Genomic DNA, 27,096 nt, shown 5'->3' with positions numbered 1-27,096 from the left:
GTATACAAGGAGACATTAGAATAAGTTTAATCAATTATCAGTCATTGTATCAATGTTGTTTTTATATCATGGTTTTGTTGTTTTATATTATGTCTTTGTTGTTATATCATGTTGTTATTGTTTATTAATCAATTTATATATTATTTTCATATACATTTTACTAATTTTCTTTCATCTCTGACACTTGTATTATAGAGAAAGGGGGAATAGCAATATTTAACATATTTCTTCTACTTAATTTCCCTTCAATGTGCATGAATCCATGCACTGGGCCACTAGTACAGATATATCTGTGTGTGGAGAGAGTTATTTAATATCTCACAACAACTCTAGAATTCTGAGTACATATTTATCATGCCTGGTATATTTGATTATGTTCTGGATATTACTGCCAATATCCACTTCTCCCCCAAGAGTAACTCTTTGAAAGAAAACAAACCAAAACAGCAGGATTCCTTATATTACCAACTAGAGGCTCGGTGCACAAAATTTGTGCACGGGAAGGGTCCCTAGGCCTGGCCAGCAATCAGGGCCGATCAGGGCCTTCTGGCTGTTGGCTGAGGCCTTCCTTTGTTCTGTGCCACCCCCCTAGTGGTCAGCACCCATCATAGCGAGCGATAGAACTCCCGGTCAAACTCCTGAGGGGACACTTTGCATATTAGCCTTTTATACACATAGATGCTATTCCATGCATACATAAGGGAGGAGAATAATTATGCTTCCCTAACCTACTCCCTCCAAAAAAGAAAAACAACAACAACCTGTCATTTTACTTCTTAGCCTTTTCTACGTTTCAGATAGTACTTAGTGAAATGTGAATAGCACATCAGGGGCTTCTGGGTAGAGCCTTTATCCCTTCATCTTCACCCACAGCCTTTCTAATAGCGGCTGCCCACTCTTCCTGGAACGAGGAAACATGTTTTGCTGTGTGAGTGAAGAGAGCTGATTGAATGGACTGCATCGCTTGTGTACTGTCTGGTGTATTTATGAAAAAAGGAAAAAGATTGAGCTGCTATTAACTTTATAACATGGGCCAGTTGGCTAAAAACACTTATCTGAAAGGCAGATTGAAGGGAAGTAATAAATTTGATGAAACAGCCATAATAATGTGCTCTAGGGAAACATCCCCATAAATCCTCTTCGACAATTTTTTTACCTTGAATAGAACAGGGCTTTGGAAGAAGGTTCCTGGTTACTTGATTGTATCTTTAAATGTTCTGTTTTCGATGTCTGTTGGTGTAAGACAAACTATACAGAATGTAGCTTTGGAAACAGGAGGTAATTAACTCATTCAGACGCGGAATACACCTGAGGAGGTGGCATGCGGAGCTCTTCCTCATATAGAACCATGAAGAGCAAGCGCGAATCGGAGGTGGCCTACATTGCTTAGTTGTCGAAAAAGATTGAACAGCTTACAAGGATATCGCAATAAACACAAGCATAAATGGGGTATGTTTTGTGTTTTAGCTCCTTCTGGGGATGCTTCCACATAGTATTAAGCTCTTTATCCCCACTTAAGGTATTTATATGAACATTTTTCTGTATGAAACTTCCACAGCAATTCCCTGATTTTGTAGTGTCCTTAAATCCATGTATGAATAATCATTATTAGGAGGAATGGTCTCCGGCACACCCTTTTTCACGTATTGTGGTTTTGTTTTCTCTTCTAATTTTTTTTTTCTTTTCCCATTTTAAGTCTTTTTTCTTTCCTTGTAGTAACTTGCTTATCTTTATGTGAATTGACATCATGAGCATCCCCATGAAGCTCTCTGAAAAAGGAGTTTGATGAACCTGAAAATGAATACATCACGCAGATGAAAGTGCAGTCAGTACTTCCCTAAGGAAACACTTATGGCTCCATGTTCATCGTGGCTTTTTTTTAGAACGGACAAGGAAAGTCCCGGGGTTATGCTAAGGGCTCTCATTGTCCCCGTGCAGTGTTTATGCCAAAGAGTGCTCTTACTGTAAGGTATTTTTGGTCCAATTTCTAAAACATTTACCCTAAGCTAATGCTGCCTTTCTAAACTAAAGCAAAGCCCACATAAGTCAGGTAAAAATTGGATTTCTAAAAGCTCTACTGTGTGAGTATCAGTCTTCTTGACTTTCTAAAATTGCCAAGTAATTGAATGACCTTCCCCTTTATCTCAGGGCAAATCTGGAGTCTGTAAGAAAACCTGTGCTAGAAAGAAGCCTCCCATTTCTCTTGTTTCACTAGTTTAACACGTATTGACTGAGCTCACTGGTTCTCAAGCTCATTCGTGCGATGAAGTTCCTGGAAGTAATGTGCTCTTTTACCACATATCGTTTTGATGACATGGACATCAAAGTGACTAATTTTGCGTGTATGTGTACAATTACATAAATGCTGGTTTATACGAGATTCCAAAATGCAGAAACATTAGTAGATAGATGCCAACATTTTCAGAAGAAAAAAGTGATAAACTTTATGAGAGACATTCCTCCCCATTAAATTAACTTCTTTCCTCTGAGCAAAATAGAGGAATGATTCTCTGTGGCATAAAAGACTGACTCCAGCTCATAAAATACCCCTTCCTGGTGGGAGCTTAATTGAGACACAGAATTACCCCTCCATGTGCACCAAGAACACGAAGATGAACGGCTCAGCCTCTGCACTCACGGAGCTCCCGGTCTTGTAGGAAAAGCACACATGGCACAGCTACAGAACCATATGGAATGATAGGTCAGAGACGGTGGGGCAGGGCCCAGTAGCTTCCCACAGGCTGCGAGGGCCTGCCAAGACTGCCTGGAGGAAGTGCCTCCACCAGGTGCTGGGGACTCCAAAAGGGGGGAGACTAGAGAGTCAGGGTTCAGTAATTTAAGCAGGCTTGTATGCAAATTACCAGTACAGTGGTGGGTGCACAATGTTCTGTAGCACTGAGAGGAATGCATCAGTGTCTTCCCAAATGGGAAGAAATAAGAAAGAGATGGGATGATAAGTAAGATGAGCATTGAAAGGGTAGTGCAATGGTCCCCTCTTATTCGGGGGATACATTCCAAGATCCCCCGGGGGTGCCTGAAACTGTGGGTAGTACCAAGCCCTGTGTATACTATTTTTTTCCTATATATATGCCTGTGATGAAGTTTAATTTATAAGTGAGGAACAGTAAGAGAGTGACAACAATAACTAATAATAAAATAGAACAATAACAATATACTGAAATAAAATTGATGTGGATGTGGTCTCTCTCTCAAAATATCTTATGGTACTGGACTCACCCTTATTGTGATGATGTGAGATGATACAATGCCTACGGAATGAGAGGAAGTGAGGTACTCAGAACAATACACAATTTAAAACTAATGAATGGTATATTTCTGGAATTTTCCATTTAATATTTTCAGACCACGGTTGACCACAGGTAACCGAAACTATAGAAAGTGAAACTTCGGATAAGGGGGAACTACTGTATCACAATTTTGAAAATAGCACACTAAAATATATGCCCCAATTCTCCACCACCACCCCACCCCACCCCCCAAAAAAAGAAGCAAAAAACTGGTTTGGATACAACTTTTATTGGCTAAATATGCTTGAGACAAGAAGTCACATTGAAAGCTTGCTCCATTACATAGACATATGCGGGCTGGGCTAAAGCAGGGTAGTTATCAGACATTTAAGACTGAGCAATGAGATGTTTCCATTCAAAGGGAAAATACATCACAACGAGGCATAAATATCTGTACATGGTGAGTCGCTTCCCTGTCCATCCCAGTGCTAAGGAGAGCCTCATAGGTTTGGCTTATTTAGCAAATACCTTTTGGCGGGCTAAACTCTGAATCAACAATTATATGGGAAAAGGGAATGCTTTCACAAAACATGACAAGATGGCTGCAATTATAATGAAGTTTGTTGGATAAGGAGTTGATTGTGGGTACTATGAGTCACTTGAGACTCAGTTCATTTTACATGTGATAAAAATTGGAATGTTCATGGTGAAATGAAAAACCAAGCCATCAGTCTTCTTTCTTCACTCATCAAGCCTTTGTGTAGATCCCTGAGATAGAAGGATTCCACCCAATGGAAATAAAAACCTGCCCAATAAAAAGTAAAATTATGTCTCAGCAAAAAGACACTGGTGGGAATCTTCAACATCCCAGCCTGAAAACATCGTACGACACCAACTTGTTGGCACATTATGAATGACTCTGGTACTACCTTGAGAGAGCTGTCATCCTCTCCTCTCATAGTCTGGGACCCCTCAGGGGGTGTCCACCTGCAGGCTTAGGCCCGATCCCTTTCAAAACAGATCTATATTATCTTCTAAGTGGAATCACTTCAAATATTAGAAAATTATTATTCTGATCATCTTAGTCTTCTTTAGAGCTAACGCCTTTGCTGTAAAAGCAGTATTCTTATGAGATGTTTTTGTTTTTTTTAACACACCTCCTCCTGGTCTTCTGAAAACATTTCAATTTCTTTCTTAAATAATTGTGACCAGACTTGAACATAATCATTGACAAGTCCAGAGACAAGCTGTCACCAGCACTTTATAGAAAAAAGAAATGCTTCTAGTAATATATTCTAAATTCCCATTAACGCTTGTGTTTATATGGCACAGTTGATTACTACTGAATTTGTTGTCCAGGAAATGACCTAGAATTTTCTATATGCTCCTGTAAACCATGTTTCTCTCATCCTAGTGTTATGCAGTTGTTTTTTATCCAAGTTCATATCCTTATAATTAATTTCTTACATTTCAGCTTGTTTTATTTTGCTCATTGCTCAAACTGTAAAGATGCTTTTAACTGAGATATAATTAACATATAACACTCTATAAGTTTAAGGTGTACAATGTGTTGGTTTAATACCCTTATACTGCATATTGCAATATGACTACCACTGTAGTTTACTAACACCTCCATCACATCACATATTTATGATTTATTTTTTTGTGATGAAAATATTTAGATCTAGTCCCTTAGCAACTTCAAAGTATATAATACAGTATTATTGACTATAACCATAATGCTGGACATTAGATCTCCAGAACTTATTCATCTTCTAACTGCAAGATCAGGATCATCCCCTTTCCCCACAACCACAGCCCTTAGTAAACACCACTCTATTCCAATCAATGATGAGAAAGACTCATTGATCAGCTGCCTCCTGCATGCTCCCTACTGGGGATGGAGCCCACAACCTGGGCATGTGCCCTTGACTGGAATCAAACCCAGGACCCTTCCGTCCACAGGCTGACATTCTACCTACGTAGCCATACCAGCTAGAGCTAATTCCACTTTTTTAGATTCCACATATAAGTGAGATCACACACTCTGCTTATGCGCTTTATTTCACTTAGCATAATGCCATCAAGTGCATCCAGGTTGTCATAAATGACGGGTTTCCTTCTTTGCCATAGCTGTATATGGAATGTATATTCCATCCCATTGTAATGCAGAAATATAAGAGTAATCGTTTTATATTTCCTAACTTTGAAATGAAAAGAATGTTCTCATATATTCCTTTTTTATTATTTTGTCAATCACAGTGTGCATTCAATATTATTTTTTTTAAATATATTTTATTGATTTTTTGCAGAGAGGAAGGGAGAGGGATAGAGACTTAGAAACATCAATCAGGGAGAAACATGGATCAGCTGCCTCCTGCACACTCCCTACTGGGGATGTGCCTGCAACCAAGGTACATGCCCTTGACCGGATTTTCTTGCCCTTTGTCTTCCGGCATCTAGTATTGCCCACGAAGGCTGTTGTCAGTACAGGCTACGCCCTGTGGGCAATAATTTAGCTTACTTCTTTATCTCAGATTTCTGTGGTTCTATTAGAATGCATGTGAGTGTGTCTCTACTTTTATTAGTTCTGGGCAGCATGTCATGTACTCTTATAATGTGAGGCTTTGTTTCGCTGTGTTTTCCTTCAATTCTGGAAAGTTCTCAGCCAAATTCCCTGAAAATAATACTTCTCTGATAATCCATGAGCTTTCTCCTTATGATAAAAATCTTATTGGGCATATGTTGGAGTCTTTCCATGCTACACTGTACTTATCTCCTTTGTGTTTCATCTTTTTACCTTTTGCTAAATTCTGGGCAGATATTATTCTCTTCAAATATTTTTGATGACTATGTGTTTTTGTTTTTACATTTGTTTTTTATTCTCCTTGTTTTCCTGCTTGCCTATATTTGTTTTTATAATTCATTGTTCTCTTGCATGAATAGCACAAATGTTCTCATAGTATTTCCTTTATCACATTGTTTGCATACACATGTTAAGCATACGCATATTAAACTAGTTTTAGATGATTCTGTTTTTGTATTTGATCAGAAATGCAGCCATCTCCTGGTTGTTGAGTTGGCTCTTTATTTTTCAGTGTTATTTAGATTTTTTGTTTTCAAGAAACACATCAGTGAGAGGTATATTTCTCACTCTCACTCACTCTTCATAATGTGATGCTTTGCTCTCGTCTCCACTGGTCCTTTGGTACCTTCTTTCATCAGCATCTCAGGATCCCTGCCCCACATCCATTAGTGGTTCTGGACAGGTCTCTGACCCATGTCACTGAGCCTGTGGGCTGCTTGGCCCAGGGCAGGTCTGGATGCCTTTCTCTGCATCCTCGCCCTCCTGCAGCCTGACACAATTGAGTGGGATAGGTAGTGTTTTCAGCATCTTTTTGTGAGTAGCAGACCCACAGCCCCTGACTCTGAGCAGGTGCCCTGGAATCTGGTCTCCCTGTGGAGAGCTCAGAGTGGAGCACTTTATACCCGCTGGAGTATGGGGCCTCTGCATCTTTCTGTCCCCACACCTGAATTGCAAAATGTCTCTGGCTTTAGCCCCCATTAACTGACCATTTTGTAGTTTTCTGGTCTAAAGAGATCTTATTTTGTTTTCAAGAATACAGTATTTTTAAAAGGTATCTATCATTGTATTTAGAACTAAAGATGTGATGTGTATTTGGTCACAATGCCAAAATAACCGGAAATGCTTTACATTTTTCATATGTGTTGCTCTCAGTTACACATATGACCACATATGTATGTGATTTACATACATTGCATATATCTGAAAAACATCATTCAGCAGAATTCATTCTGTTTTCAAAGAGGTCATAGTAAATTTGATATTATTGTACTAAAACAAAATTTCGTTTCTTATCCGCAACTAAGTCCCAGATCAGGATTGGGCTTCTACATAGAAATCAATTCACTTGGTCTAATGTGTAAGGTCACAGGTATGGTACTCTATACCCCAATAGTTTTCTTGTTTACCATGATATGTAATATAAGTTCCGCCAGAGTCATTCTCCTTGATTCCGTCCCTTTTTATCTTTTCACAATTCTCTTGGAATTGAAAATAGATCTGGGTGGTGGGGGGAGAGGAGATGATGCCTTTGCAACAAGGTTATGTAACAGAGCATGAGGCGCCTTGCCAATATTACCGAGACCAGCCCAGGAGGGTGCACCGGAAGTGCCAAAGAGGAGATTGAATGTTTAAAACAGAAATGGGAGAGAACACCAAAAACAAACTTGATCTTCCACACAACGTTATGTCGTTAAAAACCTCGCAGTGGTGATTTATGGAGCTCAGTTAACCTTACTGTAAACATCAGTGGAGAAATAAGAACTACACACCCGCTATAATCATTGAAAGGAGTTCATACAGGAAAGCAGATGTGATCATTGAGTAAAGAAGGAAGTTAAAAATACGTTTCCAAACCTTATATTGACCTTCCCAGCTGATCCTGATTCTGTGACGATATTGTTGCTATGGTTTTTGCAGCAGGTAATGATAGACGTTTGTCCCCAAAAGCTTTGAGGATATTCTCCTAAAAACTTTTCGGGAGAAATTTTAATTTGACATCCCAGGCCTATTCGTTGTCACCTTTCTAAGCGCTCTTCCCTCCCCCATCTTTTAATCAAATTATGCTTCCTTACTTCCTTATCTTTATTGTGATTTCCCCCCCTACCTTATGTTTCCTCTCCCTTTTCAGCCAATCCGGGACGACTGTAGCTGAAATGCGAAAGAGGCAGCAGTCACAAAATGAGGGAACACCTGCCGTGTCTCAAGCACCTGGAAACCAGAGGCCCAACAACACGTGTTGCTTTTGTTGGTGCTGTTGTTGCAGCTGCTCCTGGTATGTCCTGTTATCTGTAAGATACCCTCGCGGAGTGCGGTCATAACGAGAGTGAACATCATGTCAGTTCTTAGGGTCATACAAACACCTCAATCTCCCTTCTTCCTTTAAAAGTAAAAATTGCTGGAGAGCATCATTGCTTTAATGCTAGCCTTTCTATATGCAAAAATGCGTTTCCTCAGAATCTACACTTAAATTGATAGTAAAGAATGAAAAATTATCTTATATCATGTTTTGCTTCACCCATGTTTCTTTAAAGATATGAGTGAAAATAAGATTATGGTTGTGTATTTATTTAACAATAAGCCATGTTCTCCAATGTTACAGAAGGTGCGAGAACATTGAGAGACCATCTAGTAGTATTGGACGTATGTGCTTTAGTTTTACACTGTTTCGTAGGGCGTTGCTCATTCAGTCCCAGAGTCAGAAAACTGAGTCAGGGTGGCAACCTCGCCTCAGAGCCCTGACAAAGGCAGTAAAAGAAGCGTCGCAGACTCGTGCTGACAGCTCTGAAGGCCAGGGGCTATGATGGGTATGAATGCCAAGTCGGTTAATTAGAAACTCTGAACTCAGAGCCAGAGAATCTGCTTTCCATTGCGATTTTATCACTGACTGGCTCTGTGACATTCAAGTTGTAATCTCTGTCTTTTGGCTTCCTTGTTGGCAAAACGATGAAGAGTGACACAAGTTGAATCCCAAGATCCCATCTAGTGCTAAATGTCCATGACTCAGGCACCTCAGAAAACCTGCTCCAGTTCCAAATTCTCAAAGGACCTTCAGATAAGAAAAGCAGTAAGACCCGAGTCCCAAGATATGGGCAGATGCGTTTTCTCAAGGAGATGTTAGACTAGTGGAACTTTCCCGAGAGCCACAGGTTTCGAGGTCCTCTAAGATCCAGCTCACAAGGGGATCTGCTGGGTTAGCAGTGGCTTTCTGGAAACCCTCCCCCCCCCCTGCCGCCCCCAGAACTATTTCAAGCCCTAGAGAAAGAACCAAATGCCTGTATGATCTCCACTAGTTCCCAGCAGCCATTCGGGTTATTGTTATGATGTGGTGGCATGATGTTCTAGCATTGTGGCCAAAGTAGAAGATGAGATGCGCCCCGGTGCAGTGGTAAACGTGGTGTAGAACAAGCTCTGACCATCGAGAGCACTTCATTTGCAGAAAACCATCAGATATTGTGATTCGGAGGATTTAAAGTAGGTTTTATAAATGTCAAAATTGCTGCCCAGATGATGATTCTTTGTTAGGGAAAGTAAAAAATTAGTCCTTTTATTTCATTCTTAAGCCTTGACTGCTTCAAATGGACAAAATAGAGTTCCAGAAGAGAGAAATATTTCAATAAAAACTTATTTTTTTTTTTCTGTATCACTCCTAAAGAGATCACCAACCTCTGGTCTTAACCCATGAAATGCAGTGGATTATGGCATGGTGCAAATGAGACTTAATATGGTGGCTCTGAACTTGAACTGCCTGGGTTCAAAACTCATCCTCAACCATCACTATCTGCTTGACCTTCAGCACGTTCCTGAACGTCCTCAGATTCCTCATCTGTCAAATGACAGTAGTAAGAATCCCTATCTCAAGGTTTCTGGAAACATTAAATGAAATAAAACACATACGAGCTGAGAACAGTGCCTGACACATTTAAGCATGCATTTAATAAGAGTTAGCTCACTGGGCTATTGAACACTTCATATTGGAAACATAAAATCGCCTTAAAGAGGAGTTGGTTTGAAATAATGTATGTTAAAAACATCAGCTTGTGGTTATAATACAAAAAATACATTGGAAAAGAAAGCAGCTCTTTTATTTAAATTCTATGTAAATATCTCAAATACACTGTTACACAGTGCTGAGAATTATACTACCTCTATTCTCATTTGCACCAGACCATGTTCCAATAATTAGTTTATGATTTTATTTACCTCCCAAATTTAATTCTGAATTGCTTCAGGATTAAAACACCAAAACAGCCCTAGCTGGTTTGGCTCAGTGGATAGAGTGTCGGCCTTCAAACTGAAGGGTCCTGGGTTCTATTCCAGTCAGGAGCACATGCCCCGGTTGCGGGCTGGATCCCCAACAGGGCATTTTTGAAAAAACCTCTCTCATCACTTATGTTTCTCTCTCTCTCTCTCTCTCTCTCTCTCTCTCTCTCTCTCTCTCTCCCTTCCTCTCTGAAATTAATAAAAACGCACACACACACAAAAGAAACAAAAACACCAAAACAGATCAAGTACTGAAGATTCATTGCACTATATTCATTTGCTGTCAAACAGATATTTAGCAAGACTTGCTTTTACTAATTCTTAATGTGAACATTAAATAACAAAATATTCAACATGAATTTGTGAGCATAACATTGCCACAGAGCACAGACTGTGGATGTAGAGCAGCTTTTGGAAACTGCATTAACTCTGTATACCTCTATAGTGACACATATGTAGACACATGGTGCATTGGGTGAGTTCTATTAGTTCTAGAGTATCATTGTCAAGAACTGTGTTTGTTAGCCATGAACCATAGGCACCTGAGTGTAGGCCAGTAATGGTGAACCTTTTGAGCTCGGCGTGTCAGCTGTTTGAAAAACCCTAACTTAACTCTGGTGACGTGTCACATATAGAAATGTTTTGATATTTGCAACAATAGTAAAACAAAGACTTATATTTTTGATATTTATTTTATATATTTAAATGCCATTTAACAAAGAAAAATCAACCAAAAACATGAGTTCGCATGTCACCTCTGACACACGTGTCATAGGTTCACCATCACTGGTGTAGGCTATAAGATGCACAATCTATACATTTATAAGTCTTCTACCTATATATATAAAAGCCTAAGCAACCCGAATGACTGAATGACTGGAACGACCGTTCAACCTGTCGCTATGATGCGCACTGACCTCCAGGGGCCAGATGCTCAATGCAGGAGCTGCCCCCTGGTGGGCAGTGTGCTCCCACAGCCAACCTCCTGTGGCCCCTCCTCCCTGCTGGCCAGCCTCAGTCATCCTGATCAGAATCTCCCACAGCTCCTTCCCTCCCACCCCTGCTGGCTGGCCCCGGTCGAGAATGGGCAAGAGGCCTGATCGGCCTGATTGCTGGCCAGGCCAAGGGACCCCACCTGTGCACAAATTCATGCACCGGGCCTCTAGTATGTGATAAGTAGAGGTAATTTCTACAGTAAACAACTTGATGAAGAAAATGAAAGTTAAACTGTCTTGACCTATGGCTGTTATCTCACTGCAAATGAAAATGTCCTTTACACATGCATTTTCAAAAATTATTTTTTTATATACTTTGAGTTTAGGGGCGGGTGGGGGGACTTGTAAAGGCTTATTGAGTGGGAAGGAACAAGAAAGAAAGAAATGCTCTTCAAATTTTCCAGGCTAGGTCAAAGGAGCAGAACACACAGAAACACTGAAAAATGTAATTTAGGGACCAAAAAAAAGTTAGAAATCAAAATATGAGTAACTGTCATTTGTAAATAGAAGCAGTTGTCATGTAGCTGACTTTTCCTCCTTTTAAGGAAAGAGAGTGCTAGGAAAATAAATGTCTATATCTAGTAATAAATATAAATACCTCAACCTGGGCTCAGATGTTACGTTTGAAACAACACAGAGTTTCCCTCAAATTGCATTTCTCATTCATAGTTCATTGTCAACTCTTCTCCTATGTTTAAGGTTATCCCTTTCTTTATAAAATTATCACCACACTTTATTTGGGTGGGGGATATACAGAGAGCAAGTGCATAACTGCTGAATATTTCCAGTTTCCTTCAAAACTATAAAAAATTGGGATTTTGGTCACAGTGACTGATTAAGCTGATCTGCTCTCTGTCCAGGGGCCACTTCCTTCACCAGATCAGCCTCTCTGTCTCCCTCTTCTCCTCACAGCCCTTGTTTCGGGAAGAGAAAAACAAGGGAGTGAGGTGTAGACCATTTCACCTGTGTTACCTACATGGGTCATGGGAGCCTGAGTCTTGGCCATAAAATGAAGTCTCTACATTTGCAAATTCTATACGAGAGACCAAGGTTTTCCTGACCAGGAGAAGAGACAGTTTAGTCAGGACTTGTCTACAGGTTCAAGGTCACCATTGTCAAAACTCAATGTTCCTCTTCCATCAGGATTCAAACAAAGTGACCCCTGCCTCTTCAGGTGGTTAATGTTTTTCCCCTTCTTCATGAGAAAGGAACCTTTGCAGGATGTGGGGGTCCTCATGAAACTGCCGTCTCTGGGACAGTGTGAACTGTGAGGTCATTCAGACAGTCGCACATGGAGGACACGTGTGAACGCACCTCGCAAATCAAACTGCTGTGCGCTCACAAAAAAAGGTGCCTCAAGGAGATGAAAGGTGGAGCTTTCAAAATGCATTTTGAGCTTAAAGCTCATTTCCAAATTGTCCCCGGTCCTCTCCTAACATCAGAGGTTACATTAAAATAATCCAGACTATTCTTTTTTTTTTTCAAATAAACTCTTTAGATGTTAATCCATCCCCGTTTTAATTCCTTGTGGCTCCTGATGATGTCCTATCAAGCAAGACAGTGTCCATGTTTAGTCATAAAAAATTCAAATTCAAGAGATTTCAGCTATTCTCTCCCCCAAATGTCCCCACTGACTCTCATGCTGCTTCCTGGTGAGGAGAAAGTTCTGGGGGAGTGGGGGTGGGGAGACCCACCACTTGGCTGACCACAGTCCCGGGCTCCCCCCTTGCAGTTTCCGAGGGAATTGTTTTGTCTGTAGCTATTTTACATATTAGACTTAGCTATGAGCTTTTGTTTGGAAGAAAAAATACCCTCGTTAAAAAGCTGGAAAATGCTGTGTCTGCCTTCACAGAGAAGGAAACGGAAAGCTTGCCTCCTGCCTCGACGCCCGTCTGTGAGAGAAGTGGGACTGTAATGCAAGTCCCTGAATATCCGTCCCTTGTTTTGTCCACTTGAAGATGACGCTTCCAAACTTTTCATTTCCAGATTTGATCTGACCCATGCCCAAAGCTTCTTCCTTTACAAACTCTTCAAGGCTGACATCAAACACAACTTTTCCAATTAAATTCACCATCGCATGCACTAATGTACCCTTCCTATGCTATTTGGCCCAAATCAGATCTCCTTCATTCTTCTCAGGAGAAACTGGTCACAGGCTGAGTTTAGTAAATGATCCCTGTGAAAGCTCAAGTCATCCCCCTTTGAACACATTGGTTCCCAGAGTTCCCAGACCATGGGTAGGCCTGACTCAGTAAATGTTAAACTCTTCATAAACATGCTTTTGGTTGTCCCTCTCTCCATTTATAACAATCACCGCAGCCTCTATAATTCAAATCTGCAAAAATAACGTCCTATTTTATCCTCTGACGCTGTCACATTTCAGCTCTCTGCCAATGGAAACACTACGATGCATGCTTTAAAAGCCAAAGGATATTTTTTGAAAGGAAAAACAAATCCACGTCTGCTCCATGGTAAAGAAACCACCCTCTGGAAATAAATCTGCTCACACAGACAAGATGAGTCATTTCATCCAAAGCACTAGTGAACAGAGTGTCTTCCCATACCTGTCCTCCTCAGAGAACCAATCCATTGCAGATCTGTAATAATAAAAGCATAATATGCTAATTAGACCTGATGTCCTTCTGGATGACCTTCTGGACAAAGCCAAGGCTGCTAGGGAAGCCCCGGTCCCGGGTGCCGGAGGGAAGCCAGTGCCGGCAGCCAGGGGAAGGAAGGCCTGCTCTTGCACGAATTTTGTGCATCGGGCCTCTAGTAAGAACATAAGTTAGCTGCATGGGACTTCACAGCACTTGTAATCAGATCATCGTAAATGCCATTTACAAAAAATTCTACAGTTTTGAAACTCTGTCTTGCATGGCATAGATAAATTTTCTTTTCTTAAGTATATTTTTTATTGATTTTAGAGAGGAAGAGAGAGGGAGGGAGAGATAGAAACATCAATGATGAGAGAGACACATTGATTGGCTGCCTCCTGCACACCCCACACTGGGGATCAAGGCCACAACCTGGGCATATGCCTTGATCAGGAATTGAATAGTGACCTACTGGTTCAGCGGTTGACACTCAATCACTGACCCAGGCCAGCCATGCTAGATAAATTTTTTTTATTTTTTTAATAGCTTCTTTTTAAATTTTTATTTATTGATTATTAGAGAGAGAGCAAGGGAGACACACACACACACACACACACACACACACAGATTTGTTGTTCCATATTAGTTCCCAGAGTTTCCAGACCATGGATAGGCCCGAGTCAGTAAATGTTAAACTCTTCATAAACATGCTTTTGGTTGTCCCTCTCTCCATTTATGCATTCGTTGGTTGATTCTTGTAGGTGCCCTACTGGGGATTAAATCTGCAACCTTGGCATATCAGGATGACACTCTAACCAACTGCGCTAACCCAGCCAGATTAGATTCTGTAACTTACACAATCAAAGTTATTTCAAAACGCCATTTCACCATTGCATAGATAAGTTTCCTTAATAGTTTCTATAACTCACACAGTGACATCTACCAAAATGAACCCAGGTTTCCCAGGCCATGTACACAGAACCAACAAGTGGACATTAGGACTATAGACCTTCTATATGTCAGGAATTTGTCAATTCACTCATTACAATTTATTATTGCCTGGTACTGTTGTATTTCCTTAGATTTCATCAGATTCCCCCTGCTCTACAGAGATTCTCAATAAGTAATGGAATGTTGACATGAACGTTAGGTATTACTCCCCAGGTCATTCTCTAGAAAAGCATAGTATTCAAGCTGTCTCTGCCCAGTCTGTGTTACATATGGCCGGAGTGCTACCTATTGGGAAACTGCCAGAACTAGAAGAACTCCTTGACCGTTTCCATTAAGGCAACTGGTACTCTTGACTGTGTTTGCTGTAAATGCTTGTTTTTATTTTCTGAGTGTCATATTGCAGTGTTTAGATCATCAATAGAAAAAAATAGATGTGAAGAAAACAAAATAATAGATTAAAATATTATTCTTGGGTGTTACAGGTTTTATAAATATTACAGTATACATATAGCATAAGATTTTCATATAAATGGGAGTGGAGAGATAACAGATTCAAGAAAAGCTTAGGGTGTGCCATCCAGAATTTGCAATAGGTGAGAAAGAGGAAGGAAACATAATTCCGCATTGCTTGCTCAAGTGGCCAGTTGACAGTGATTCTATCAAATGGGAAAACGCTGGATGGAATAGGAGGTTGTTTAGCCTAAGGGGATGAGTTGGACTTGCTCTGTTGGAGGTACCCAAGAGCTAGTGTGGAAATGAATTTGAAGCTCACCAGGCAAGTTTCGATTAGATGTAACCATCTGGAGCCATCGGTATGCAGTGTACAGGGGAGGAGAGTGATGGCCCAGCGTGGATAGCTGGACTGAACCCTCAGGAAATAGCAGCATTTAAAGAGAGAACGGTGGGAGCGCTGCCAACACGGAACTCAGAGGAGGGGCAGTCGGAGAGGTACAAGCACAGCATCGGAGTCCAGTCTCACAAAGACGGGAAGGCCCAACGGGATGAGAACTGACAACATCTGGCCAAACGGGAGGTTAGCAGTGAACGTGGGGAGAATGAAGCTGCTCCTTAATGTGTATAGGGAGGAAGAGCCTAGAGAGAAAAGCTGCCGACAGAGAAAATGAGTGTCCCCCCCCCTCAAAGATCCGGGGACATCCTGACCTTTCGGGGTGAAAGTTCAACTTGGGGGAAGCTGGGGTTCCCTTCTTGACTTAATCAAAGCAAATTATTCCATTATTAAAACAGTAAGAAGTTCAGCCCTTCCAAATCCAGGCCAAATTTACTAGCTATCTGGATGGCGTTTAAGAGTGTCCCCACAGCCTCTCTGAATGAATAATGATACAAAAGATGAGGTTATGACATGGTGCTACTACCCCTGCCCTATCTATAAGATGTCATGGTTGTACTATCTGATTGAAGTGAGTACCAGCATTTTACTTGTGTCCCTCTCCTAAAACTCTTCATTATTTGTTTTAGGCCTAGCTTATACTCTTTCACGGTATAAGCCTGGTAGACCCATTAAAATGCCTGCTATTTTAGGACGTCCCTTAAGAGTTATTTGTTTTCTTGTCAAAACGACAATAAAATCCACTTCTCTTGAATATGGAGTTGATTTTTTAATAATTATGCTTCATTGGGTTTGATAAATATTATACGATCTGGTGCTGTAAAATCCATATTTTTGTTTAAGCTATCCATATACTACTATATATATTTTTTAAAATATATTTTATTGATTTTTTACAGAGAGAAAGGGAGAGAGATAGAGAGTTAGAAACATCGATGAGAGAGAAACATCGATCAGCTGCCTCCTGCACATCTCCTACTGGGGATGTGCCCGCAACCCAGGTACATGCCCTTGACCGGAATCGAACCTGGGACCTTTCAGTCCGCAGGCCAACGCTCCATCCACTGAGCCAAACCGGTTTCGGCATATACTACTATATATTAAAGTATATCTCATGTCCAGGAACATGGGTTCCTAAGTAGAGAGCAAGTTTCTGCCATTGCTGCTTTTTGTATAAAGCAATATCCTATATAATAAAGGCCTAATATGCAAATTGACCAAACGGCAGAACAACTGGTGAAACGACAGGTCACTATGATGCACACTGACCACCGGGGAGCAGACACTCAATGCAGGAGCTGCCCCCAGCTCACAGGTCCCAGGTCAGCCAAGGTGGGTGCCATCGGGGGCCCCCAATTGCCCAACTGGTTGCCTCCAAGGTGAGTGTCGGGGGTCCCCCAATCACCCCGCCGGTCACCCTACAGATTGGCCCTGATCACTGGCCATGCCTAAGGACCCTACCCATGCACGAATTTTGTGCACCAGGCCTCTAGTAGATTATATAAAAGTACAGAACCATTTTAATTAACCCATATTCTAATAGTGGAATAATAATTCCATGTGATCCATTCTAAATAGATGTAGTCTTGCCATTTTATGAAGATGACACACAAATTCTAATAACACATCTTCCTCATATAAAGCCTATTTCCAGAGGCAGCATGGGGTAGGGAAGAAGGATGACACTGGCATTACACAGATGCATCTTTGTTTCTTGAAATACACTGTGAAACCTCAACCTCTCTCAGCCTCAGTTTCTTTACCTGTAAAATGGGATTAATAACATATATACATCAGTTAGTTTGGGGTTCAGTACATTGTCAGGGCTCCAAAAAAGCCATAATGTATTGTTTCTAACCTCCTCAAAAGTCTTAGGCTGAAAGGAAATTAGCAGACTTTGTAGGATTTGACCACTGTATGCTTAGCATATTCTATTTATGCTAGAGGCCCAGTGAATGAAATTCGTGCACTCAGGGGAGAGGGTCTTTCAACCCAGTCTGCACCCTCTCACAGTCCAGGAGCCTTGAGGGATGTCGGGCCTAAGCCGTCAATTGGACATCCTTAGCGCTGCTGTGGAGGCGGGAGAGGCTCCTGCCACCTCCGCTGCACTTGCCAGCCATGAGCCCGGCTTCTGACTGACCACCAGGGGGCAGATCCAGCGTTGAGTGTCTGACCCCTGGTGGTCAGTGCACATCATAGCAACTGGTCGTTCCACCATTTGGTTGATTTGCATATTAGCCTTTTATTATATAGGATGTTGCCAGTGAATGTAACAGAACCTGTTTCTGCATTCTGTACCCCTGGTCCTTTGTCCCCAACTCTCAGGTCAACAAGCACAGGTATCACTCAGCATCCTCAGAGCAGGCACCACAGAGCCCCAGGATCCCCAGAGCATTGTAAGGTCATTAGATACTGGGGCCTTTCCCAGGAACATTGCCCTCAAGCCCCCGCATATTCACACTCACAGTAACTAGAAAATACCAGGAGGGGGACGATTGGCTGGATGGGGAAGTGACCCTTGCAGCCGTCAGACTTTTTCCTGAGTATCAGCCACTACAGTCCTAACGTTTTCATTCTGGTTCTTATGCTAGGGACACATGTTAACTAAAACCGGAAGCTTGAGCTCCAACTTCACGGGTGCCTTTAAAGACTTGGATGAGCACATGCCATTTTAGTAACAGTGTCTACTAACTAAATAGAAGTCCCTCTGGTCTTTTCACATCCAAGATATTTGCTTTCCCACAAAAGCATCCTCTAACTTAATTATGACTTACAGGGAAAATTACAGTGGGTTGAAGGAAGAGCTCAAAATAGGATTTCAATCAACCTGAGAACTGAAATAGATTCTGATGATTGGTGTATGTTATATAAAGTGTATCTAAATATCAGTCCTGTAATTTTCTTAATTTTAAGGGGGAAAAAAAACACCTTAAATGCAGGTGGCATCAAATCAATGTGTCGATGAACCTGAAATACACAGCTTGGGGTTTAAAGTAAAAAATTTTTATCAATAGAAAAGGGAATTTTTGAAACCCATCTTTTCAAACAGAAGCACGTATAAAAGGAAATTCATAGCAAAGGGAGTATGAGAAAATGAAGAGAATTCTTCTTCGTTTCTATGCATAAAAAAACCAAAGATTATCATTTACATACAGCCCTGCCCCTGTGGCTCAGTGGTTGGCTGTCAACTTATGAACCAAAAGGTCAGGTTTGATTCCTGCTTAGGGCACAGGCTTGGTTTCAGGCTTGATCCTCAGTGCGGGGTAGGGGAAGTGGTGCGGGTTGGGGGTGGGGGCAGGAGGCAACCGATCAATGATTCTCTCTCATCATTGATGTTTCTCTCTCTTCTCCCTTCCTCTCTGAAATCAACAAAAAAAAATATTTTTTAAAAAACAACATTTATATACAACCTGGAGAGCCAGCCAGAGAAAGAAATACCATATGAGTTCACTCATATGTGGAATCTAATGAACAAAATAAGCAAAACAGAAACAGATTTATAGATACAGAGAACAGACTGACAGCTGAGAGAAGGGACTAGGTAGTGGTGGGTGAAAGGGTGAAGGGACAACAGTACGGTGATTGCCAGAGCGAAAGGGGGGTGGAGGAGGTAGAAGCGGGTAAAGGGTGATCAATGGTGATGGAAGGAGACTTGATTTGGGGTTATGAACACACAATACAATATACAGATAATATCTGCACGTGAAACCTATATAATTTTATTAACCAATGTCACCCCAATGCATTCAATAAAAAAGTAAAACAAACAAACAAACAAAACATTTACATACAACCCAAACTGGAACTGAAATTGCTTTTCAAAAACATTTTAAATAAAACAAATACTTTCTGCCTGTTGGTAGTTAACCTTTTCAAATTAATTTGCTCCAAGAATGTATGACCTAAGATACATGTTACCCAGCAAGAGACATTAGAACTCAAAATAATTTATTATTGGCACAAATAACTACAATGTTAATAGGATTATGCCTGGCTTTAAAAAACAACACCTGAAGTATTACTTCTAAATCAAATGATTTGGGGCCAGGGAGTATCCAGAACATTCTCTAAACACCAAAAAGGAAAATGGATGTTATTATGCACACCTCTGAAGATTAAATTTGTCTCCTTCGAGTTTGATAATTTCACGCTCAGAAAAATTGAATGACTTTTTTCAAATGCTTTAAAACATATAATTATCAAAACTCCACAAACAAAAAAATAGATCCCCACCCCCCCAATAAGGGTAATTACTCCCAGAAATTTTTTTCAATTTTATTCTGATTTAAGTAAAACATTATATTTATACGGGCAACACAGCCATCTAGTGGACAGATTTTTCAATAGCAGATTATTTAATTTTGAGAGAGGTTCAAGTTTATGACACAAAAGCTTAAGCCAATTGAAATAATTGTTTTATGACACATGATCCATGTTATAAAAAGTAGGTGGAGTATTTACAGGGGTGATATTTTTTCTAGACACGTGTTGTATTATCATTCCCTACAAGTTTCTAACCACCATTCTCATCCCCACATACAGTACTTCATTCAAAAAAACAAGTCTTACCAAAACGTACGAATGAAAGAGAAGAGGTTCAAGTCATAGGCCTGACCCTACCTGTGTTTTGAGATGTCTGAAATTAGGAGTGGTGTATGTTTCTTGCCCTGCTGGTGCCTTTTTTCTGCCTTGTGTGGCGTCTTCTAAGCCATGCATCAGTGCTGTTCTCCTGCCTTCTCCCTTCTCCCCAAAGGATCTCTGCTGATGGGAGCAAGTCGGCCTTCCTGGGAGACTCTTTGCAGCAACAATGCCTGGTCTTCCGTCATAATAGTACCACCTCTTCTCTTTGTCTTCCAGGCTTTGCGGTCTAAACGTTCTCTAACAGCTCTGGCTGGTTTGGCTCAGTGGATAGAGCGTTGGCCTGTGGACTAAAGGGTTCTGGGTTTGATTCCCGTCAAGGGCACATGCCCTGGTTGTGGGCTTGATCCCCAGTGTTGGATGTGCAGGAGGCAGCCAATTAATAATTCTCTCTCATCATTGATGTGTCTAGCTCTCGCTCCCTCCCCCTTCCTCTCTGAAATCAATAAAAACATATTTTTTAAAAAACACACAAACAAAACTTCTCTCCAATATCTGTTGTATATTGGGTCTTCTGGCAATAACTCCTATAGACTGATGGCTGTGGGGAAACGCTGATATAAGGGGGCATTCGCCCTTAATACACTGGTTTGTGACAGGTTTAACCTTCCCAAACATTTCAGAGCAACCAATTTTTGTATATAACCAAAAAGGTGACATTCCATCGTTAATGTTTTCTATAAAGGGAAGCAGCATTGCATAGCGAAAATAAGCATGAGACAAAGAAGTCAGAAGACACGCATGCCAATGGTAACACTGACGTGTGTTGGTGTGGGCATTACTAGTATGTACGTCAACCTTGGGGACTGTTTCCTATTAAATAAAATGGGACTGATTAATAACAAATCCCTGCCTACCTTACAGACTGTTATGAGAAAGAAGTAGCAAGGCAATGTATGAGGAAGTGTTGTATAATAAAGGCAAGGTGTGTCAGTCTTTATTTCCTCAGGTTGAGGTAAAAAGTTCTTTGGAGGAAAAAGAGTTCTTTGGTAAAATTGGAATTATCATTTTAATATGCAACCAGCTGGCCCTCCCATTCAATTGAGCCTTTTTGTCACAGTTTTTAATCTTTACTTTGTAGCCTTGTGCAGTAGGGCACTACCATTGTCCCCATTAGAAATGAGGAAAACAAAGCATGGAAAGCCAAAATCATCTTAAAGGAGGTTTGGTCTATATTTGGAGTCTCCTCCTTGTGGCCTTGGCCCATGACATAACTACACCTCACTGCCTATTCTAATGTATTGCTTCCACCCTGAAACATCTGATCTCTCCATTTTGTCCTACATTTATAACATTTCTTACTTTTGCAACTCCCAGCCTTCACACATTTTCCCCCCTCTACTTGGAACTCCCTTTGTCCAAGTCTCTATCCGGCAAATGCCCATTCATTATTCAATCCAGTTTAATCATTAACTCCTCTGAAAAGCCTTTCTCAGTTCTCTCATGCAAAATTGTAGATACTGCTCCTGTGTCTGCAAAACACCCCGTGTAAACCTCCCTCTTAGCTCTCAGTGCAATGCCCCGTGATGCTACTCACCTGCTAGAGCTCCTCGATTTCACAGCCTGTCTTATTGATCTTTTTTTATTGAGTTGAGAGAGGGAAAGAAGCATCAGTATATTGTCCCACTTATTTGTGCATTCATTGCTTGCTTCTTTTATGTGCCCGAACTAGAGATTGAACCCTCAACCTTAGTGTATCAGGATGATGCTCTAATTAACTGATCTACTCGGCCATGGCCTCAGTGATCTTGAATTTCCAACCCAGGCAATGTTGCATAAGCCAGGTGTCTCAGGCGTATTTATAAATTGTTGTCAACCACTAAACAAAGCTGTGGTATTATTTCACCGTGATATTTTGATTGAGGAAAATGCAACATTTCAAGGATAACCTACTGATTCTCTTTCAGAAGCTGAAGGGTGTTGACCCCGCTTTTGCACTGGGAAATTTGAGGCAGAAGCTGTTAAATAAAAAAGGAAACACTGAAATCATGATGTGAGCACACTAGAATATATGCCTTAACAATGACAGGGGTTCCTTCTTGAACCTTCATGTCATAGTGCATTAAATTTAGGCATCTTATTGATCCCTCAGTTGAGTTTTTGTACAAACATGTAGCTTTGCGCTCAGCCTCTATCCCAGAGTTACCATGGCTACTGCACTGTCTTCACTTATTTGCCCATTTCAACAGTTCTCTCTAAGAACCAGGTGTTTTCTCTTACAAAAGTGAACTGTCTTCCAAAATAGGCCCCGCACGGATCCATGATGAAAAATCAGTAGGTAAATGCTATAATGGGCAGCCAGCAATGTTTTCCTCACCCCACTCTCCAGACTCCCTGAAAACAAACCAAGAAGTCCATCCGTGCACAAAGAAGGCATTAAATCCTGATTTTTCAGTAACATACCAACTGTATTTCTCCCATCTCAGAGTCACCATCCTCCAAAATGTCTAATGGGATTGTAAGTGCTTATTGGTGCAAATTTAGCCTAGGTTATTGGCATCCTCTTCCTTAAATATTTAAGCTTGATCAAGACTCCCACTGTGAGCATTTAATATGCATTCTGTTCTATTTATAGCTTTAGTTGTTTAAAACGTAGAAAGGTTCGTTTAAAATGTTACAAACACTGTAAAAGTAAAAAGTCTCCACATGACTCCTCATTATTGTTAAACTTGATGTTTTTCTTTTAGAGCTTTTCTCAAGCACATACAACATGTATATATTGATCTAAAGCAAATTTACCTTAACAAAACCCACTGTATTACTTAGAGCAAGACTAAGTGAAATTGGGGACAGACATTAGTCATTCCCAAGACATAAATGGCAGTCTAGTAGCAACTCTCCTATCATTTTCTCCATTTCTTTTTATCTTAAAATGGCATTATCAGTGGTTCTTGACAAATAAAACTTCGAAACTGATTTTTCAAGAATTGGCAGGTTGATTAACAGGACACTTGCCAGTTTCTCTCTACAGGACTATTTTGTTTCCAATATTATATCAAGAAATGGAGCAAACGGACAGTGAAGCACTTATTAAATGTCTATTTTAAGTCACTTTAATACATATGTGAGTCCATATTTTACCATCTGTAAGAAATGGAAGATATAAACACAACCCAATATTTCATAATGATCACTCTAATATGGTGGCATTTGGGATGTTTGTAAATATCACGGAAACAGATAGGAGAGCCAGAATTCATGTTCAGAAACTTGTCAATCATGCGTGTGGATTCCAGATTTAATATTCCACGGCAGACACCATAGAGAAAAAAATTATTTTAAGATGTTGTATAAAATGGAGAATTCTTGCATTTGTGTGTCACACTGCACTTGTGTGAAAATGTAACAAAAATAATTTTTTTTCCTTTTTTTATTATTATTAAGGTATTACAAATGTGTCCTCAGCCCCCCCATTAACCCCCAACCTCCCACCCCCACACACACTCATGCCAACCGAAGGACTTGTATACATGTATATAAAACAAAAATAATTTTAAATGTATTATTTAATCAACAGAAGCAAACTTTTTTTTCCTATACTTTTTAGAGTACCTCACGGTGTGTATGCGACACACACATATAAGCTCAGTAAAGCTTAGCAGAATGAGCATTCATTTCCTGTTTAAATATGATCTTTCTAGAACAGCGGTTCTCAACCTGTGGGTCGCGACCCCTCTGGGGGTCAAACGACCCTTTCACAGGGGTCGCCTAACACCATCGGAAAACACATATAACTACATATCGTTTTTGTGATTAATCACTATGCTTTAATCATGTTCAACTTGTAACAATGAAAATACATCCTGTATAGCAGATATTTACATTGCGATTCATAACAGTAGCAAAGTTACAGTTATGAAGTAGCAACGAAAATAATTTTATGGTTCGGGGTCACCACAACATGAGGAACTGTATTAAAGGGTCACGGCATTAGGAAGGTTGAGAACCACTGTTCTAGAATGTATCAAAAATTTTCATATTTTATACATTTGGCATCATTAATTTCTCTCTTGCTTGAATTCTTCCCGTTGCTCCATTCTCTCCACCCTCACCCCTGCACCTGATAATGAAAGGAGGAATTCACGGGACATTGTCTCTGCTTCCCTTGCCAAATGCCAAACTTTGCAGATTAAGAGTAACTACTTGCTGGAAGCTTTCTCCCACTAAACTCCTTCTTTCCACCACAACCATATGGAGTGACCCTTTTCTTCATTCACATAGTGAGTAGCTTGTTGTGTCAGTGCCTGTCAGGGAGCATGGTTCATAATAGTTACTCAATAAAATCAGCAAGGTCATTTGCCAGAATCAGGTTCAAATTCCAACCATACCCATAGTTAGTGTCTGACTTTGGGCCATGTAACACACAGCTCTGTGATTCACTGCTCATCTATAAAATGGGGATAATAAAAGATAAAAAGACAGTGCCTGGCATATAACAGGCACTAGAAAATCATAGTTCCCATATCTTCCTGTTGGAAAAATGAACGAATGAATAAAAGAAAGAGATGCTGTTGGAACTTCTTTTGCCACCTGACAGGCTCCCGTCAGGCTCCTCAGCTTCTACATAAAGGGATCTGTTTGCTAAGCCAGTAGCTTAACTTTTCCAAGTCATCCTCCCCACCTGCTTCTTAGCATCTGCCCCAAATCTCCCTCATGATGTCTAGTCTGTGTCTAGAACCTTGGATCTTCCACCTTAAGGGGCTACTCAGTTACAGTGAGCCTGACTCAGACCATTCTCAGTCTTGTGAACGACTGTGCATGGGGTTGCCCTGGCTCCTGTAATCCTATGGAATTCCTAAATTTATGTCCAGAGACACAGAGATTCCTCTCATCCAATGCTCTCCTATTCAGAACCTCTGGAGACATCAGAAATTGATTAACTAGGGTGAAAGGGCAAAAACAGAGTCAAATATAAACCCAGTAGTTCCAACTTGAGTGGATGGAGGAAGGATGGTATCCATGGGGGGAAATCTATCAAAGCAATAATCATGTAAGTATCTCAGGGATTTTGAGTAATTTAAATTATGTAAGGACGAAGTCAGAATGTATAATGGTATCCATTTTTGAGTTCTGATTTATTTTATAATTTGATTAAATAATTATTCTTTCCCTTAGTTGAAAGGGGCTTACCCATCATTTAAAAATGGCATTGCTCTTTTTGTACACTAAATATTCTTACATCAGTGAAAGTAAAATTCTTCCGTGGAATGTTTTCTTGCAAATTTTTTCTTTTCTTTCAATAATTGGTTTTCCCTAGACAAAATAAAGTGTTATGCTACATTACAGCCTCACTGTTAGGAACGAAGAGAGAGCAGAAACTGCAGAAAGACCCACGCTGACCACCAAAATGGAGAGTATCCAGGTCCTAGAGGAAGGGTGAGTGACTCACATTATAATTGTGTCTTGCATTCAGATACTGATTACCTTGACTCAGTACTTAAGTATCAGCTCTTGCTTCCTGTTACTCCTCAAAATGGTTTGGTGAAATAAGTTTACAAGCTGGGAGATCTCTGTGATTGCAATTGCTTTTCATTTACTTTTCTATTAGCTATGTTAAGCCATCAGCTAAAATATTGCCCGACTTTTCTCTTTCAAAAATAGTGATTGTTCCATGGGTTAGCTCCCCAAATTGCCCTATTTCCTGACTTTTCTGATAATATTTCCTGAAGTTGTTCTCTTTATGTGGGAACAATGTAAAACACACACACAAAAGACACGGAATTATCTAAGTCTGTCAGGAAGGGCACCCAGCTGGCATCCAGCCCTATGTCCTTCAGAACAGACTCTATCCAAGTATTTTATCCAAAATGAGAAGTTGAATGCAGAACTGAATCTATAGAATTAAATCAAAACACGAGTAGAATATTTGTGGAATTATAGTGCTTTCTTTTTCTACTTATGAGAAGGTTTTAATGTTGCTGCTTCATAGTAATTTTTCTTCTTTTGAACTTTTTTAAATGAATGAGGAAGTTCAGTTTTGAATAGCAAAAATCTGTTTAAAATACTTGCTCAAAAAGGTATGTATACCTTCTTTGACTAAGTTGGAAACTTATTAAATAGACCAATGAATGAGAAAGCAAGATCAATCCTATATAATAAAAGGCTAATATGCAAAACTACCCGTCGCTATGACGTGCCCTGACCACCAGGGGGCAGATGCTCTATGCAGGAGCTGCCCCCTGGTGATCAGTGCGCTCCCATAGGGGGAGTGCTGCTCAGCCAGAAGCCGGGCTTACAGCTGGTGAGCACAGTGGTGGCGGCCGGAGCCTCTCCTGCCTCCACAGCAGCACTTAGGATGTCTGACTGCTGGCTTAGGCCCGCTCCCCAGGGGCTTTCAGACATCCCCCAAGGGCTCCCAGACTGCGAGAGGGCACAGGCTGGGCTAAGGGACCCCCTGAGTGCATGAATTTCGTGCACCAGGCCTCTAGTTTAACCATAAGAATCTCCAGTTCATTCTTTCACTTCTTAGATATATTATAAGCAAAGGGAGAAATAACTGGTGGTTTCTGCAGGGAAGTAGTCACTGAAGACCTGAATGTTGATCTCTAAAAAGTCCTCATTGTCATTGTAAGGGCCCTGGGCTCTGTCACTGTGATATCTCCATTCATGGGTAACAATGCATTTATAATACAAGGTGGACAAAAGTAGGTTTACAGTTGTGAGTATGTAATTACTAGAGGCCTGGTGCATGAAATTCGTGCATGGGGGAGGGAGGTCCCTCAGCCCAGCCTGTACCCTCTCGCAATCTGGGACCCCTCCGGGGGGTCAGGCTGAAACATTTTGGCCCAATCCCGCAGGCCACTCCCCTTGGGAGGATGCCAGCCACAGGGCTCATGAGCGCTGCTATGGCAGCACGAGCCTCTCTTGATTAGGACTGACTGGGCACAAGCCCACGGCAGGCACAGTGGGGCCGAAATGAGTGGAAGTGGCAGGAAGTGTTGGACTGTGGGGTTCTGCCCCATCCCTGCAGGCCACC

General features: G+C 40.8%; 1 protein-coding gene across 4 annotated transcripts in view; it reads left to right on the top strand.

The window, feature by feature from the left end:
• Positions 1 to 27,096, top strand: part of RGS17 (regulator of G-protein signaling 17) — a 214,066-nt gene that overhangs the window by 164,418 nt on the left and 22,552 nt on the right. For 3 of the 4 annotated variants that reach the window (XM_015570482.1, XM_015570481.1, XM_006773749.2), the window contains 2 exons: positions 7,964 to 8,107; positions 25,407 to 25,496. In XM_015570482.1, the coding sequence (XP_015425968.1) occupies positions 7,989 to 8,107; positions 25,407 to 25,496 (209 nt within the window). In that variant the 5' untranslated portion in view covers positions 7,964 to 7,988. The remainder of the gene's footprint in view (positions 1 to 7,963; positions 8,108 to 25,406; positions 25,497 to 27,096) is intronic. The other variant, XM_006773750.2, reaches the window with a different exon arrangement.

This window comes from Myotis davidii, unplaced genomic scaffold (assembly GCF_000327345.1).
Source record: "Myotis davidii unplaced genomic scaffold, ASM32734v1 scaffold1427, whole genome shotgun sequence".
Classification (NCBI taxonomy): domain Eukaryota; kingdom Metazoa; phylum Chordata; class Mammalia; order Chiroptera; family Vespertilionidae; genus Myotis; species Myotis davidii.
Note: the sequence above shows the minus strand (reverse complement) of the source record. Positions and strands in the feature narration are given on the sequence as shown.